The 19,478-nt window shown below is 36.1% G+C and overlaps 1 protein-coding gene across 8 annotated transcripts in view; it reads right to left on the bottom strand.

Annotated features, from left to right (window-relative positions):
- Positions 1 to 19,478, bottom strand: part of Nbea (neurobeachin) — a 554,101-nt gene that overhangs the window by 436,974 nt on the left and 97,649 nt on the right. For all 8 annotated transcript variants that reach the window (XM_029537485.1, XM_029537487.1, XM_021195277.2 and 5 more), the window contains exons 5-8: positions 19,331 to 19,452; positions 18,418 to 18,544; positions 15,554 to 15,673; positions 13,015 to 13,161 (exon numbers count right to left, since the gene is read on the bottom strand). In XM_029537485.1, coding sequence (XP_029393345.1) covers positions 13,015 to 13,161; positions 15,554 to 15,673; positions 18,418 to 18,544; positions 19,331 to 19,452 — 516 coding nt within the window. The remainder of the gene's footprint in view (positions 1 to 13,014; positions 13,162 to 15,553; positions 15,674 to 18,417; positions 18,545 to 19,330; positions 19,453 to 19,478) is intronic.

Genomic DNA, 19,478 nt, shown 5'->3' on the forward strand with positions numbered 1-19,478 from the left:
TCTCACTTCTTAAGATAAAAGTAACAGTTTCAAAATATGCCATTTTAAACTTAAAATTTTATTTTCTTCCCTATTATATACAAAATAAAGCTGAAGCCAGAATTACTTTAAAATTTTTAGTAAAATTATAATTGAGGCATGTAGTGATGCTGCCAAAATAAAGCAGCAGCCTACAGAATGGTACAAGATTTCTAACAACTTCACATCTGACAGAGGAATACCATCCAAAACTATATAAAGAAGTCAATTAACTAGCTATTAAAAAATGAAATAATTCAATTAAAAATTAGAATACAGATCTAAACCAAATTCCCAAGAAGAAACTCAAATGGCTAAGAAACACTTTACAAAATGTTCAACATCTTTAGTCATCAGGGAAATGCAAATCAAAACTACTACATTCCATATCAGACACACCAGAATGGTTAAGATCAATTAAACAAGTGACAGCCTTATGGCGACAAGGATATAGAATAGGGGGACACATCCATCCCTGGTGGGTGGGCAAACAAATAGAGTCACTATGAAAATTAGTGTGGTGGTTCCTCAGGAAGATAGAAAAGAATCTATCTTAAGATCTAGCTATACTGTTCTTGGGCATATACTTAAAGGATGCTTTATTCTGCCACAAGGACACCTGCTCAACCATGTTCACCGTTGGTCTATTCATGATATTCAGAAACTGGAAACAACCTAGATGTCTTTCAACATGAGAATGAATAAAGAAAATGCGATATATTTATATAGTAAGAGTGTTACTCAGCTGTTTAAAAAAATGACATCAGGAAATTTATAGACAAATAGATGAAATGAGAAAAAAATCATACTGAATGAGATAACCCACACCCAGAAAGATAACTATTGTATTTTTTATTTACTTATATGTAGATACAAGCAGTTAAATAAATGATAACCAAGGTACACTTTGTAGACCCAGAGAGGTTCTGTATACTAGGGAAGCATGGACCTCCCGACAAGGGGGAAGTTTATATGTATTTATAGATTTTAGAATTCATAGAGCTTATGGGTGGCCTTGGGTCAAAACAGAGAACAGGAATAGGAAAATAAGGTGAGGACGGAGAAGGGAAAATGGGGCTGAGGAAGGGAATAGAGAGAGATAGCTAGAACTGAGGAGATTTGGGGGTGGTATGGAAACCTAAGAGTGAAAATTTCTTAAAATATATGGAGACAATCCTAATAGAGTCTCTAAGTAATGAGGGTGACAGAGTCCCAACTAGCTTCCACTTACCACCAAACAAAGCTTCCAGTACTGAACTGGGTTATATCCAATTGAGTCATCGGCTAAGACTGTTGCCAAAATATACAGGTTGCACTCCACAAACTGAGAGCAAGGTCCCATTGTTAAAGAAAACATCCACACATGAACATGGAGAGGTCAAGCTGGTGCCTACATAGAGTCTTTTCTCCTCCACTTATTGTCTTTGTTATGGGAACATAACCCAGAGGCTAAGAAAATAGAAACATGAACACTAACCCAAACACAGAACATTTGATCTACAATCTACATTGCCTACAAAATATGCTAGGGCCATGGTGGCACAAAGTTTGTGGGAGTAACCAACCAATATCTGATTTGACTGAAGGCCCACTCCACAAGATGGAACCAGTATCTAACACTGTTGGGTGACTTCGAACCAGAGATACTATGCTGATGGCTCAGGGCTTTGCTCAGCTGCCATCAGAGAAGCATCCTCCTACAGCAGACAGGAACTAACACAAAGGCCCACAGCCAGATATAATGCAGAGAATGAGAGTCTTAGGAATATATAACTCTACATGGGATGTCTCTCCGAGATCAGAGAACCCCACAGAAGAAGAGGCAGACAGACTTTAAGAGCCAAAGGAGGTGGAGGACACCAGGAGAACAACCAATTCTCAATCAACTGAGCAAAGCTCACATGAACTCAGAGACTAAAGCACAAAGACAGCACAGGGCCTCCACAGGTGTGCATCAGTTCCTCTGGGCAGAGATTCCAGCTTTTAGTTTAACAGTTCATGGGACTCCTGAGTGTGTGAATGAGTCGGTCTCTCATCCTTGGATCCCTTTTTCCTTCTGTTGGTTTGCCTTGTCCAAGTTCTATGTAATGGTTTCTGATTTATCTTAGTATAAGGTAAAACAGGATATAATGTATAAGAAAAGAATGTATTTTAATAAAAATAAAAGGAAAAGATTAAAATTTCTCTCTCAAGAACTTTCAAAATAGATTTTTATTTTAAGAATTTTTTCTAAATAAACTATTTTATAAAGTTAGAATTTAATTTTTGTCTCAAATTTCCTGGAAAAAAATACAAAAATATATCAAAATATAAATAAATGTATTTTAGAAAATTTCTGCACAGACAACATACAATATGTATTGCAGCTATACATTATCATTCCTATGAGAGCTCACACTGTCTATTAACATGCCACAATAAGAAGACCTGAAATAGAGCAGTGGGTTCCTATTCCAATGATGTCATATGTATTGGCTTTATGGAGAATAACAGAAACATGACTGAAGACTATAAGTAGTTAATAGAGGGTACAAACAAACTAAAAGAAATAGGTAAACAAGAAAAAGATAACATACATCTCTAGTATACTAAATTCAAACTTGACTTCTTTTCTACAACTTAAATACTTCAAAGATTCCTCTGAGAACCTGAATTCAAGTCAGGGGAAATCAGATTTAATCGGTGCCTTCAGTTAGACAGCTTTCCAGTTCATAAATGCCAAGTGGAATTGTGGGAGCACCTTAAATGTTTTCTTATTCTCCTACTGCTTTATATGCTAAACTAGTACCACTGTTTCTATGTTCTGGTAAATAACTCTTCAAAAGGAAGAACTGGTATACGCATCTTTGTGAACCTGCATACACACTGTCACACATTACATTATGTAAAATCTACAGGATCAATAGCCAAGAAAATGAACCATATCACACAGAAAGGATGAGTAAACAGAAGGGTATTTTTTTTGTATAAAACTAGTTTATATTTATTCATACATTCATGCACATATATAAATGTATATAAACACATTATTATTCATCATGTAACATATATCATCCATCTTAATCAATTTTAAATTATATAATTATCTTTCCATAAATAATACTGGCAGATAACCTAACTGAAGATTGACTGTGATGTGTTGAAAACACTTCCTCAGTTAATCACTTTACAGGAAGCATAGAAGAGATCTAGCCACTTAAACCCTCTAAATGAGGCACAGGATCTTTAGCTTTACTTTTCAATGACCAATAACACATGACTTTAAAATCACGTCAGTATTGAATCCCATAACGAACCCAGAAAGCACTGTATTAATATGAAATATAAAAATATTCTGTCTTACTTTTCATGGACTTTGAAACAAGAATAAGCCAAGTGAGTGCATTCTTTTCAGCTGAGCATGGCACACCATGGGCAAGTCCAGTAGAGTTCTGAGAGTATCCAGTGTACTCTAGCCCACCACTACAAATCATTAAACTCATGAGGACAGTTTTACTTGGAGTGTCTTCTTATACACTTGTATAAATTCTTGCTACAGAAATAAATCTTTGAAAGAATGTATTTTTATAAAACTAGACTTTATGTTTAATAATTATTGGTAATACATTCATTCATCAGTTATAAATTAATAACTACAAATTAACCAAATTTTTTACTTATAAAACCTTGAGATCACACAGAAATTTTAGTAACAATTTATATACAAAATGGATCTTTTTACTAAAGAGAAGTATAAAGAACTAATATCTAAAACCTTGCAAATATAAAAGCATATTACACTAAATAGTTGATTGTGTTCGGTAAATGCCTAAAATCCAAGTACTTAAAAAGACTGAGACAACAGGATCATAATTTTGAGGCCAGATGGTATACTCATATAATGTATATACAAGGGAACATATGTTATACAGGTAAAAACATATATCCAGATTATCTGTAAGACATCTGTGAATTAGGCAGTGCCTCATCTGGTAGGAGCATAAACATCTAAATCAGATCACTTACATAATACAAATATGAGAATATTTACTAAAAAGCTTTTAAAATGCTAAGTCTAAATATGTCAAAAATATATTTTGTTAGTTAATTTTCATGCTTTGAAGACAAAATGGCCTCAAACATGCAGCAATTCACCTGGCAGCATCCTGAGCACTGTGTTTGAGTTGTAAGCCACCATGCCTGGGCTGCCACATTTATATAAAGGACAAAAATATTTCTCTCCCCATAACACATACTGAATGCTGCTCAAAGAATGTTGTGATGATTATACAATACTCAATAAGTATATCCTGTGGCTAGCTCTGTATTTTACATTTTCCCATTTATAGCATAATATATAACATCCTGTGCTATTAAAAAAAAAAAACACAAAAAACTGAGAAGCTACATCTCTAACCCTATCTTGAAAAATATGTAAAATGACCAGTTCATTTCCTTGCTCCAATTTTTTGATAATTCTACTTGAGCAGAAAATATGATCCAAATTTAATTACTTTGATATTCAAAGCCTTCAATAACTTAAGCTTACCAAAAGCATCTCAAAGCTTCATTATAAAACAGATCTTACAACGAAGAGTTCTACAATCAAATCATGCCGAATGATGAGTCTATCCATATATATCCTGCACACCTTGATTTCCATCCTGCAAACCATGTCCTCTGTCTCAACTGCTTCTGAAACTGATTTATATTCTAAGAACTCTTTAAAATTCTTCCTTCTTTGTAAGATTTCCTAAATTCTCTAGGCTGGAATTAATCATTCTAGCATAAAACTTTGATCATATTTGCATTATACTGTCTTTCTAATACACATAACAACCTTTAATTATAAATGATTAGGTATCTAATTATATTCTAATAAAATAGTATAAGCTTAATCATTTAAATTCCCAAAGCTTAGAATACTTCCTGGAAAATTTCAATATATTAATTTTTTCAATTGAATCCTCTACAATCAGCATTGTTACCCTGAAACATATAAGATTATTGGAAAGAATAAGGATTATAGTCACAAACGTGACAAAAATGTCAAAATAGGTAAAACTATTTTAATGTTTGTAATGAAGTCAGTACTTTAACATAGCAGAAAACGACTAAACCAATAAAACCAAAAGATAATGACATATATCAATTTACCTATTATACCAAGTTCTGCCCCCATAATTACTGTAGCAGTTCATAAATTAAAAAAGAGAGGACAACACTGATACAATGTCCAATAGACATGTCATTTAACACAATGACACTGTTGCTACAAAAAGACTTTTCAAATATTTCATTTGCAAATACCAAGCAATTTCTAAATTCTTTTACTATATCCCTATGGTGCCCTGGAAGGATAGGTATTTCAGTAGACTGGAACTTTAAAAAATCAGACTGAATAATCATTTAGTATTATAAGAAGGTAAGAGGCCACCTAATCTAATCTCAAAGGAAATGCATTTAAAACCACAAGACAATACTGCCTCACTCCAATAACAAAAAGATCAAAGAATAAAAACAAAATTTCCCTATGGAGCAGCAGTCCCACTACAGGTATATGAGCTCAGCACCTTTCTCTTCCTATTCCAGTTCCCCTTATAAAAGTTTGCAAAGCTACCTGGTAGGGCCAAGTAAGGTCAAAGCACTCAGGAGTGGGGGAGGGGAGTGTTGCTGTTGGCAGGAGAGGCAGCAGCCTCCTGATCTGAATGAGGACTGTTAAGACATAGGACATTAGTAGGGTGAAGGGGGTGGCTGGCCCTCTTATGCAAAAGCTGACGATGTAAAGATGAAATTCCATTCCATAAAGGGAAGGTAGACCTTGTACCCATTATTTTTCCTCCTGCTGTGAGAAGATACCATAAACAAAAGCAACTTAAGAAAGTATTACTCTGTCTTATGGATCCAGAGGGTTATTGTCCACAGTGGCACAGAAGGCACAGCAATGGGCAAGGGAGATATGAGCAGGAAGCTCGCGCATCACATTTTATCCACACACAGGAAGCAGAGAGAAAGTGACAATCTTCCTTTATCAATTTCTACCTCCTTCCTCAAAGTTCTATACCCTCCCCAGCAGTGCGATTACCTGAGAAGCAAGTGTTCAAGACCACAAGCCTATGGGCAGCATTGTTCATTCAAACTATCACAGACCCCACATAAAAGTTATCCAGAAATGAGAGGTCCTAGACGGTGAACAACCTGAACTAGGGTGTTGACTAGACCCACACCAACACAGAGTTGAGGCAATACACCACAGTATAAAGGCAAGGAGGGAAGGTACCTGGTCTCCAAAGGAGATCATCAGTTCTGGATATCATCAGTATAAATGATTAGCATCAATTCAAAAGGTCAAACATGAGAAGGGTATGCTGGAGTCTGGTGAACTAGCCAAGTTTATGAATGGTAAAAAGGCTGCATACACAGACAGACAGACAGACAGACACACACACACACACACACACACACACACACACACACACACACACACACACACCAATAGCCAAGCAAAGGATGACCAAGATAGAAACCACATGTGCCTAAGGGAGGCAGTTAGAATGGATTTCCAAAGAAATCTGGGAAACAAGGCTGTCCAGCAAATCAAAGGCAACCTTGGGGTCAGATGGATGAGATAAGGTTTCTTAGAGGCTTGCCCAATGTAGAGAGGGCTGAAGAAGAGTTAAGACTTACCCTTGAGAAAACAGAAAAAGGTTCAAAAAGTATGCAAGCGTGTGCCTTGAGAATATTCATATAGGTATTTTATGAAAATCTGAGAAACTGTTCAGTCAGCCTAAGGATACTGTACAATATATATGCAACAAACTGAACTGCTTTCTTACAAGGAACATTACGGGAAAATTACATTCCTGATAATCAGACTTAAAGCAACACAATAATTTGACAGAGGAGTGTTCAGAAGCCAGAGTGGGTGCAGCACTGGACGTAGTATTTGGTGCCGATGGGATAAATCCCAACAACGGCTCCTATAGCATTTAGATCCTCCCTCGCAGTTCTCCTGGAGTCCTGGGAGGGACTGATACACGTCCACAGCACCCAGTTCTCCTGGAGTCCTGGGAGGGACTGATACACTTCCACAGCACCCAGTTCTCCTGGAGTCCTGGGAGGGACTGATACATGTCCACAGCACCCAGTTCTCCTGGAGTCCTGGGAGGGACTGATACACGTCCACAGCACCCAGTTCTCCTGGAGTCCTGGGAGGGACTGATACACGTCCACAGCACCAGGCTACTTCCTGTGCTCCTCCTTTTTTCCCTCTTGGCCTTATGGAGAAGCAGTTTGGCCTGATTCCAGACTCTTGGCAAGCTCCCAGTTGAACTGCATCAATATGAACTGGAAGGCCATTTGATAAAAGAGCATTTCTATTCCCTTTCCAGGATGAAGCACAAGGTGTCCATTTCCTCATACACCTGGTGGACACCATCCAACTCCTTCTGGCTGATGTCCCAATGGTGAAGTATGAGGAAAGGCCTAACCAGTCTTTCACACATCTCCACAAAGGTCTTGTGTTTCTAATCCCTCGCCTCTTCTTCCTTCTCATGCTTGGCACAGACCATATACTTGCTGGAGCCATCACACAAAAACTAAGCAAACCCGTCTTATAATTTCCTTAAGCACAAGAGCACTAAGAGCATATGCAGAGCCCAGAGTGAACCCCGTGAGCATCTCTTCCAGCTCTCTTCTAGCGGCACTCCTCACAAGGTGCTATACTCCTCAAACAGTGTTGTGCCTCAGCTGTCCCAGCTCCTTCAGTTGGAGTTGGCACTTGGGAACTATGCATTTGCAGCAGCCCTAGGCAAGCTGTGCCATCTCTGTCTGAAACTGGTCCAAGTGCCCACCCTCTCTCAATTGATTTTAAGTGGAGTTACTAAGGTCTTTCAATCTACAACACCTAAAATAGATTTTCATAACTACTTCAGCTATACTTTTCTGTCACTTTCAGTTATGGTTAATGTATTAGACATTCCAACACACAAAAGATCCTGGATAATCAAAGCAAACTTAGAGAAAAAGAATAATGTACACGTCTATATCAAGTTTTAACACTGCGTAACAGTAAGAAAAATAGCATGATTTTGTAACAAAAGCTTAGTCCAACTATTATGGAAATCGACATGAAAATTATTTAGCCAATGAAAACCAGATTTATCCTATGACCCAGCTATACCATTCCTGAGTATGGTCAAAGAGGACTCCAGGTCAGCATATCAGAGAAACATTAAGATTATCAGTGGTCACTGCAGATCTAGCCACAATAGCTAAGGTATGGAACCAATGCACATGTCCTACAAAGAATACTGGATAGGAAATATAACACACACATATATAACAGAACCCTTTATTTAGCCATAGAAAAGAACAAAATTGTATCATTAGCAGGAAAGTGATGCAACTGCAGATAATCATATTTGTAAATTTAAGCCAGTGTCATAAAAAATAAAAGTAGTACAACTGTTGTCACTTGTGGTTTGTGCATTTTACAGAGATTAAGGAAGTCATACTTGTGTGTGTAGCACAGGTAGAAGCAGAGCTGTTAAACACTAAGACATATCCTCAATTACATACAACACTATCCAAATTTTTATTTTGCCAATTTTTCTGACAATGACTATGTGGTTCTTAAATATGAACTCTATAGGTGACAATGATGGATCACAGTGGAATAAAAGTAGGGAACTCATCTTAGGGGTATAGAGCTAAGGTTTAAAAGTAATGGGAATGAGAGGTACAGGCCTCACCAAAGGATGTGCTCTTGTGTCAAAGTGTTCATGTGCAGCATACTACCATGCATGGAGAGTAACTGTTACACACTATATATTCTGTAGTCTAACTTCAGCTCCCCTGCAGTTACTTTGCTCACTACCAAAAGATTGGGGTGAAGTGCGTGAATGTTCCTGTCAGAATGTGGCTGGGACTGATTTCTTTCTTTATGTTATCTAAATTTCTAGTAAAGCCTGTTGATATCAAAGAGTTTTGAAGATACAAACTGTTGAGTAATAGGTATACTTTGTATTTTGAATTAGGACAATTCATTTGTACTCACGAATTTACAATCTTTATTTGAAAAGGCTCAGAGGTATACAGACTTTCAAACTCAGTATGATACATTCTCTTTCCTTGCCCACAATCAGAGATATTTCTTGTATAAATGTCAGACTTTGGTGTAGGTACTCTGCTACTCTGCACCCAATATTAGGACACTACTTGTAGAGGAATTCCGTGACTTAAGATTTCTACTCATTCTTTTTTTGGTTTTTCGAGAAAGGGTTTCTCTGTGTAGCCCTGGGTGTCCTGGAACTCACTTTGTAGACCAGGCTGGCCTCGAACTCAGAAATCCGCTTGCCTCTGCCTACCGAGTGCTGGGATTAAAGGCATACACCACCACGCCCAATTTCTACTCATTTTTACATATATATATATATATATATATATATATATATGTATGTATATGTCAAGAAAGAACCAAATGATAAATTCCTAACTTGCAGAGCTATTCAGCACAACACTGGCTCCTTTCTTAGAGGAAGAACTACCTAACACTTAGATCTGGCCCATTCTCTTATGTGTTGTGAGGATGCTCCTATTAATTTTCAAATTATAATAGTGATACTAGGTTTATACTTAAATGTAAAGTACAATGTAAAGTAATGTAATTTATCATCTTCTCAGTGTGGCAAGATGGTTCAGCACTGAAGAGCATTTGTCTATGGGGTCCTGGTTTCAGCTCCCAGAACCCAAACAGCAGCTCAGAAGGGATTCAATGACCTCTTTGGGCCTCCTGGGCACCAGGTACAGACATGGTATGCATATGTACATGCAAAGAGAGAGAAAGAGAGAGGAGAGACAGAGAGACAGAGACAAAGACAGAGAGACAAAGAGACACAGAAACAGATAGAGACCGAGAGAGATTTTAAAATGGAAAAGTTAACTTAAATACTTTATGGTCATGGCAAAGAAAGACAGAAGGCTAGATACATATAAGCCAAAAATATTAAGATTTCAATGAAAAGTTAATATATGGAAAGGCAAGAATTCAAAGGAAAAGGAGAGGGGGATTTGCAGGTAAGTGGATGAAAAAAAATCATCCAGAGTGAGATGTTCCAGATAAAGAAAGACAAATATGGGATGTATTTGGTTTTATATGGATATTAGCTGTTAAGTCAATGATAACCAAGCTACAATCTGTAGAACTATAAAGGTTAGGTATGAGACAGGACCAAGGAGGGGTCAGATAGATCTTGTTGGGAAAGAGAAATACAATGAATAGTTATGGGAGGATCAGTGGGAGGGAGGGGAATGGGAGATGAGGGAGGGATTATATGAAGAGGCAGCTAAAATTAAAGGCCACTTGAGGGGTATTATGAAAATCTAATGTAGTAGAAGCTTCCTAAAATATATACATGAAGGTGATCTACATAAAATCTCCAAATAATGGGGGAGACAGAGTCCCAACAGGCATCTCTTGTCACCAAATAGAGTTTCAGCCACCAGGATTGGTTTACATCTAATTTTCTTGGTCAATGGCTTCCTATGGAAATTCCCAAACAGCACAGGCTGTTGCCAAACTTTATGTTGCCACAAACTAACATCAAGACCCATTGCTGAAGCCAACACCCACACAACTCATTGACCATGGAGAAGGTGAACTGCTGCATACACAGAGCTTTCACCCTGTGTTCTACCATCACTGGTGAAGGTACTCTGTATACTACCAAAAGATAAATGTAAATGGCAACCCATCTACAAACCCACTGATCAACAATGGTGTCCTGCCTGAAAGATATGCTGAGGAAATTGTGTCACAAAGTATGCTCTATCATATAGAATCTATCATGCCCAACATTGCTTGGGTGACTGAGAATCTGAGAATATAGAGACCGGAGTCTTAGGGGAAAACCAAATTTAATCTTCTTCAAAAAAAAGTAGCAATAAAATAACTGCTAATGACATTCTGCTATACTCATAGATCAGGGCCTTGCTCAGCCACCATCAGAGAAATTTCTTCCTATAGAGAATGGAAAGAAATAGAGTGATCCACAGCCAGACATTATGCAGAGTGTGAGACACCTTAGAACACTTAGTCCCAAATAGACTATCTCCATCAACTCCCTCCTCTGAGAGCTCAGGGAACCCTGCAGGAGAGGAGGAGGAAAGAATACAAGACCCAGAGTGGATGAAAGACACCAAGAGAACAAGGGCCTATCACCAACAAGCTCACAGCTCCAATGAGCTCCAAAGGACTGAGGCAGTGTGAATAGTGCCCAAACACCAGATTCTTTGTGCTTATCTTATGGCTTCCAACTTAGTGGTTTTATGGGATTCCTAAGTATGGAGGCAAGTGGTTCTCTGATACTTATGCCTTCTCTTGTGCTCTTTCCCTTGTTTGTCTTCTCCAAATCTGATGTTAACTATTGTTTTATCTTATTTCATTTTATTAGTATCTCTTAGAAGCCTGTTTTCTAGTGTGAGAAAGGGAGAGGATCCAGAAGGGAGGGGAGGTGCGGAGGGACTGAGAGGAGTAGAGGGACAGCAAACAGTAGGCAGGATATATTATATGAGAAAGGAATTTATTTTCAATAAAAGGAAGGTGAAGGGGGTATGGTGTAAGGGGTAAAATGACTATACTAAAACCAGTTCATACCTAGGCCTAGTGAAATAAATAAAACTAAATGGATACAAGATAGCAACATGTAATGTCACTGTGACACAAAGCAGAAAGACTGTTGTAGTAGTTTGGTTATTAAAATCACTGGGAACACTAAGCTCTTTTAAAAGAGTAATTTTGTTATTTCTATGCCTAAACTAAAATAATAAAACAGAAATGTGAATTTAAAAAGGATTTAAAAGTATATTTTAATATTTAGTGTTACTCTTCCATAACAAACTTCCCATTAATTTAAACATTAAGCTTTTTAAAAAGCAGCAACACTTTAAATTATGGCATGTGCTCCTCAAACACTGTCCACTTTGATTTGTTTGATTGTTCCTTTGTTGTTTTTTGAGACAGGGTTTCTCTGTGTAGTACTGGCTATACTGGAGCTCACTCTGTAGATCAGTCTTGCCTAGACCCCAGGGATCCACCTGCCTCTGCCTCCCAAGCTCAGGGATTAAAGGCATGTGTCACCAATGCCCAGCTCAGCTTGGATTTATACTGTATAATATTGTCTCGCCTACAAATAGTCTGAAACTGTACAATTCCAAATGTGATTTAAATAATTTGCCCATACTTACCAAGTGTGTTCGTTAAAAACTAATTCATAGGAGTCAATGTTGTATCTTGCCTAAAATGTATCTATTTCAAAGCTAAATAGAGATCAGAATCATATAAGTCAGTGCCAGTGGATTTGTGACATGAGCATCCTTATTACCCCATTCTTACCCACTGCAAGGGACAATTAAATGCAAATGTATGAAATGAATTCCCTCAGTCGGACACAGCATTTGACACTGTTTCTTTTTCTAAATCTCTAATCCATAGCATCCCTTTCAACAAGTCATTTTATGAAAGATTTGTTTGTTTGTATATTTTATGTGTAGGTGTAAGCATACCAAAAGAGGGCGTCAGATACCACTGTAGATGACTGTGAGCCACTATCTGTTTGCTGAGAATTGAGCACAGGACCTTTGGAAAAACAGTAAGTGTTCTTAACAGTTGAGTCCTGGACAAGGCATTTTGAATGATCATAAAACAATGTGCATATTTCAAAATCTGAGATTTCAAATACCACTTAAATAAGCAATTTACTCAGAAAATTTTTTTCAGAATTGATAACTAAAGGCATGTCTAAAATATTGGAACATCTTCCTAAAAATAAAAAGTTCATTAAAAAGTAATAATTAAAAAGAGAATAGCAGATGAAAAGGAACATCACAATAAGTTTCAAAAGGTTGGTATGACAATTACCCATACTGAACAAAGATTCTCACTAAATACAATAGTGTGAAAGCAGATTATAGAACAAGACCTTTGCTGAGAACTTATAATAATGCAGTCATTCCTACCTTATAACCAGGTCCTAATTGATGAACTGCAAATATCTGTGCTGGATTAAGAGCTTCACTGAACACATACACAGCCCCAAGCTGGCCACAGAACACCCTATTGGCATCAGCAGTTTCTGAAGATCCAAGAAAGCACTTGTCATAGCTCTGTTTTTAAAAGTCACAAAAAAATAAGTTATTATTTTGTAGTGACAGAATATTTTAAAATGCATTTCTTCATTAACAGAAACATTTAAGATACTAACAACAGTGAAAAATGCTTTTTTAGGTATTTTTCAAATGTTTCAATAATAAACGTAAATAAACAAGTTTTAGAAAAATAAAATCAGTTAAGTACACAACCATCCATCACATCCTCAGACTTGACCACTTTTTCAAATTGTAACAATAATGACAAAGATTTTATAATTGTTTATAATTGAATTTTGTAATTCAGAAACAAAATTTTTTTACTGAAGCAAAGCTAATTTTAAATTGCTAATAATTCACAACTCATCAAATTTGGAGAGAAAGTAAGTCAAAAGAATGACTTTGCCAAATCTTAACTATAAAACCATAGGAATAGATTTTTTAAAATTCTGCTTCATTTCTCAATATAGATGAATAGGCCACCCTCATTTTCTGTACTAAACAAGCAATGATGAAGAAAGTCAGCTTGTTCTGCATAGGGGTTATATAGAATCAAAAACAATGATTCAATATCTCGAGAATATTATTCACCTAAAAGTTCTCCCATCTAGAAAGCCTGGCACACCTACATCCTTTCAACACCAGCCACGGAAGCCACAGACAGTAGGCATTGCCCACTATTCTCTTGTCACCACAGGATATCCCACTCTTTAATTAGAATAAACACACTAATATTCAGCTATCAAACTAGACAGAGTCATAGAGAAATCAATCACTACATAGGTCTGTCAAATATAAGATTCTTTTTGTGTTTCATACATTAGCAAAAAAAAAAAGTAATAAAGTGAATGGAAGAGAAAAACAAGAACCTATCATTAAACATGTGCAATTTAAACTGTGGAAACTAAAAATTACTATTACATAAAGAATGTGTACAAGACCAGGCTTCTCTGTTTCTTGAAATACTATCACAGAGAATTTTAAATCTTTCCTCGGCTTTGTTTTGTTTTTTTTGTTTTTTTTTGGTTTTTTTTTTTTGTTTTTTTAAATACTGTCTTTTCAGCTAATGTCAGCAACAAAACTATAGGGGCTTCCTTCCTTCCTATGTTAGTAACAGACTGCATCCTCCTGTAATATCAGAGAACAGATAGGAAGCCAAATTTCATTTCTGTGTTCTCATTTGCCTTTGAGTCTGTTGGGCAGTAAAGCAAGTTTGTCCTATAGAGGCACAGGCAGGAACTTTCTAGAGTTCTGTGTGCTCCAGGCATCATCTGTGCATATTTGTATTTGATTTGATTTGTTGTTGTTGTGTCTTTTAAAAATGTTCTTAGTGAAAATCCAAGACTTTGGCTTCCAGATCATGCAAACAACAAGGTAAAGTCAACTTGGCTGGGTCAGGACAGCTTGTCACCCACAGATCTACAAAGAGACTGGAGACAATGTAAAATGTCCTATTCATTTAAAAGAAAACAGAAAAAGAGAATACGTTATAACCTCTACTGTGAAAGTGATTAAGAATAGAGAAGTTGCAGACAAAATTTATAAATAGATTTAGCTGTTTGTTTTTCTTAAGTCAGTAATAATTCTCATAAGCAGGTATGCTGGAAGAATAATCTATCACTGGCCCTAGCGATGCTTTATGTACTACAAACAACATTTTGATTTGGCCCTAAAATGCCAGGAGAAAAGAAAGGGAAAACGCAAACTATAAAAATGCAAGCATTCTTTAGATCTCAACCCTATGTCTTCTCTATCTAGAACCCAGTGACATCTGCTCTAACACATACAAAGTGAATAAAGTATCTCATTCACCATGTTTGTCATGTGCATCCTGTATGTGATCTGCCTTGTGTTTGCAGAGCCCTTTAATGTCATGAAATTATCAGCACTGCAGCCAGATTGAGGGTTTTTTTTGTTTGTTTGTTTGTTTGTTTTGAGTTTTAGATATGGTTAGCTCTGACTGTCCTGAATCCCACTTTGTAGACCAGGCAAGTATTGAACTCAGAGATGCACCTGCCTCTGCCTCCCTGATTGCTGGGATTAAAAGTGTGTACCACCATACCCAGACATATTGAGAGTTTTACAATATAATCTTGGGAGGCTTTTTATCTTGGGTCAGACTGCAAGCCCAGACCTGTGTTTGCATGAGGCACTTACATGACTTGACCCCTGTGTATCACATAACCATATTCTATTTTAACTTTATCCAATCATTAAATCATGTGTCTGAAACAGTCTATACACTATATTAAATAATTAAATATAAATTATATAAATATAAATTAACTTGAGAATTTTATGTAAACTAATAAAACCTCAAACAAATTTTGTATGTTTCTACCAAATGGTCATTATTTATATTACAATGAGAGACCATACTATAAAATATATTTAAAATATTTAAACTTACATCATTTGTGTTAACATGCCAAGCCATGTCACCATAGGATACCAGCTGGCCATTAACATAACAACGAATCTCACTGTTCCTCCATCGATTGTAGATGTGGACAATGCTGATCATGTACCACTGCAATGCAACAACTAAGATGTCAAAGATCATGCACAGTTACTACTGTTTAAAATGCAGTCAAACCTTTGCACTTCCCTATAAGAGATCTCAAGTACTTTATACCTCATGCCCCTTCCTCCCATTTCTTATGACCCAGTAAAAGAACAGGTCAAGGAGCACCCATCCCCCAACACCGATACAGAGATGTAAGAACAGCAACTGCATATGAGCTGCTTATGAACACAACATTTGAAGGCAATCATAGAAAATTTACTGAGTGAATAAACTTCTTATCAAACAGTCAGGACTAATAGGAAATACTGAAAGAACAAGAGGAAAAGAATGTTGCAATGTAATTTTTTACATTCATGTATTCATATATATTTTTTGGATTTACTGCACAAGTTACTCTCAGGTTAAATTTATTTTTCTATTTCTTGGAACCATCAAAATGTAATAGATGTACAAGAGCTCTCACCATTTCAGAGGATCCCAATGTCTGACTTGATACTTCTAAGTTAAAGACAGAACTGATCAGGAGAGTGCAGAAGCATACTGACACTAATCCTACATACTGTGCCCTATACTCAGTGTGAGATCTAAATATTGATGTATAATAAATCTGGATAGAAATAAGAACAATGCATATACTGATACTAAAAATTCCTGGGGTTGAGGATTTAGCTCAGTGGTAGAGCGCTTGCCTAACAAGCGCAAGGCCCTGGGTTCTGTCCTCAGCTCTGGGGAAAAAAAAAAATTGCTGAGATATGTATTACAAGTTAAACAAAATAAATAGAAATAAGAAAAAAAACATAATAATTATAGAAATATCACTAGGTGATATGCACTAAATATTTTCTGTAAATGAGGTAAAATATTAATGGTTACATTCATTTTTACAAGGTCAGACACCTCTTAGTAGTAGTTTAGCCAGGCTAACAAAACTTTTAGCGCTGCATATCTTGTTAGGAAAGGCAAGTAACCTATTTACTGAGGTAAAGTTTTCCCTAATTGAAGCACAATAGCAAGTCAACTACCACATGTCCTGGAAAATTAAAGAAAGAAAAAATTTTAAATGACATTTTTTGTATAGTAATAAAGAGGAGTAAGGCAAAATTATTATCATTTTCATTTCCAAAGTTTATTAAAATCTTTTCAGAAAAACTGTTTTGAATCTGTTTCATTCCCTGGGACTCACTCTTACAAGACTCTCTGCAATTACTATATTTAAAATGCAAAAAGCACAGGAATGCATTTTCCTAAGCAAATAAGAAAGAATAAATAAAATGAGAACAAACAGATTAAACTTCTTGCTTTTATGTGACCACAGGTTAAGAACCATGGATCTAAATTCATGAAATTTATGTGTTGAGAAAGTAAAAGACTTTAATTAAACAATAAAGTGTTATTTTTGTGTGTGTGTGGTTGTTTTGCCTGCATATGTATCAGTGTGAGGGTGTCGGATCTCCTGGAACTGGAGTTTAAGACGGTTGTGAGTAGCCATGTAATTACTGGTAACTAAATCCAGGTCCTCTGGAAGAAGATCCAGTATTCTTAGTCTCTGAGCAATCTCCCCGGCCAGCTTAAGTCATATTTTCATATAGCTACTCAAAATATTGGCAGTCTACTGAATTCAATACTGTGTTAGGCATCTGAGAAAATAAAAACTTAAATCCATCACAGATTTTTGTCTTAATAATCACTAGATGGACATTAAAATGAATAATGAAGATGTGAATAACGTAATTATAAAAAGAGGCATTAGTTATATTTGGAAATCAGATCTATCAAGGAGCATGGGCAGTAGCACGACCTTGATGCAATTCTTGCCTACCACATGTGTCTCTTCTGTTGGATCCCCAATGACAGAGGCAGGACGGGGAGTAGGGAATGCGGGAGGAAGAGAAGGAGGGACAACAATAAAAGACCACACAGAAATATTGCAGAAAGGTTCGGATAAGATGTGCTCTGAAGACTTAGATAAAAGTCATTCATTCATTCATAAAGCACATGGATACATTTTCAATTTATTCTGTTGTTACTAAATATCAAATCATTGCTAAAGCATATGTGTATCTTCAGGAAGATAAGTTTAACATTAGTGTATAAAATAGTTTAGAAAAGAAACAAAACATGAAGATGAAGAGAAAACAATATGAAGTTAAACAGCAAGTAATGAAATTTTAGAAGAAAATAGATGTATTTCAGAGATATAATACATAGAACTAAAATAATTAAGCAAAAAGCAGATGAAGAACATGCCCCCATCATTAAAAGATGGCAGATCTCTAAACCAGAGGAGTCGAGTGCTTGTGTGGATGTGGTCCTGGAGAGAGAAAGCACAGTAGTTTAAATTCTGAGATCTCACAGTTGTTGAAAAGCCAAGGAACGATGAGTAAAAGTAGAAGAAATTATGAAACTGAATAAAAATTTCCCTGTAAGACTAAGTGGCATGAAAGTGAGATCTTTCCTATGCTATCTACTGTCCCATTCCTAGTTCCTACAGGCCTCCTGCATGTATTTCCAGGAAGAACACTACAAATTAGATCAGACTGAAAGAATGAACCATGTGACAAAAACAACACAAGGTGTCAAAAGACATTGCACAGAAGTCAGACATGAAGATAAGAAATTACAGGAAAGAAAAAGGCATGGAAAGTCAAGAAGAGGTGAAAGAAAATGACAGAAGTCACAGCGCACAGCCCTGGGAAAGGAGACCAGCTACTGACATGATTTCCAGGGAAGCACCCTCTCTGCCCTACCTTGCGAGGCTGGAAATCATACTTCACACAGTGCTGGAAACCTTTTCCTTTGGACTTCAGAGATGTGACTATCAAACAGTTGCCAACAAAATGAGCAGAGTAGCCCACTCCTTTGCTAGTACGAAAACTGTATTAATAAAATAATACAAAAACTCTGGTTAAAAGAAATATACCAACAAGTACTAAAACCTTATAGAATAAACTGAATTTTCAGTATAGTCATAGTTAACACATTGGCCAAATAGAAATGAAAACTTAAGGTTTATAATAACAAATAAAAAGTAAGGGATTTAACTCAAGAAATAGTAGGCTATGGAAACTCTTTATATTTAAATTATAATACAACAGACATTAAACAAATTAATGATCAAAATGTCTACTAGGCAGACTGCATATGAAGGACCATCTCCACTTTGCCCATTCAAAACTCATTTCAACAAAGTTCATGTTGTCAATTCAACTTGGTCTCTAAGTTTACAATATCTATAAAAAGAAAATCTTACCAAAAAGAGCTAACTTTTATAATAATGTGATTGATCAAATAAGTATATATATTTTAATCTAAATAAGAACATGCTTACTAAACAATCTCATATAGTTATAATGTTTTATATGGCTATTGTTATTTTTACCCATGTGAATTATACTTATAGAAATAAAGGTGAAGTAGACAAACTCTAGTAAGAATTGGTGTCTTATCTCCAACACCAGACACTTCTGTTCTCCCTCTAACAGACTTATCTTTCCTTCTTATATTGTAAGTAGAAAAAAATAAATAAAAATGTGAATACACAAACCTAAAATTATTAGTAAATAAATAAATATTAGCTATATAAGCTTTATAGTACAATGTTTAATTTCAAAAAGTCAAATACATAAAGACCAAAGTAGTATACTTTTATATATTACTTACCAATAAAGATAAGGTTTATCCTTATCAACATTAATGTTATTTAATGGATCCATGCGAAACCAAGTGTTGAGAGTGAAGCCATTCTGATAAGGCCACTTTGCAATGGGAGGCAATGCAATTGCCTACATGACAATACAAAAGGTAAATT

The sequence above is a fragment of the Mus pahari genome, chromosome 4 (assembly GCF_900095145.1).
Source record: "Mus pahari chromosome 4, PAHARI_EIJ_v1.1, whole genome shotgun sequence".
Taxonomy (NCBI): Eukaryota; Metazoa; Chordata; class Mammalia; order Rodentia; family Muridae; genus Mus; species Mus pahari.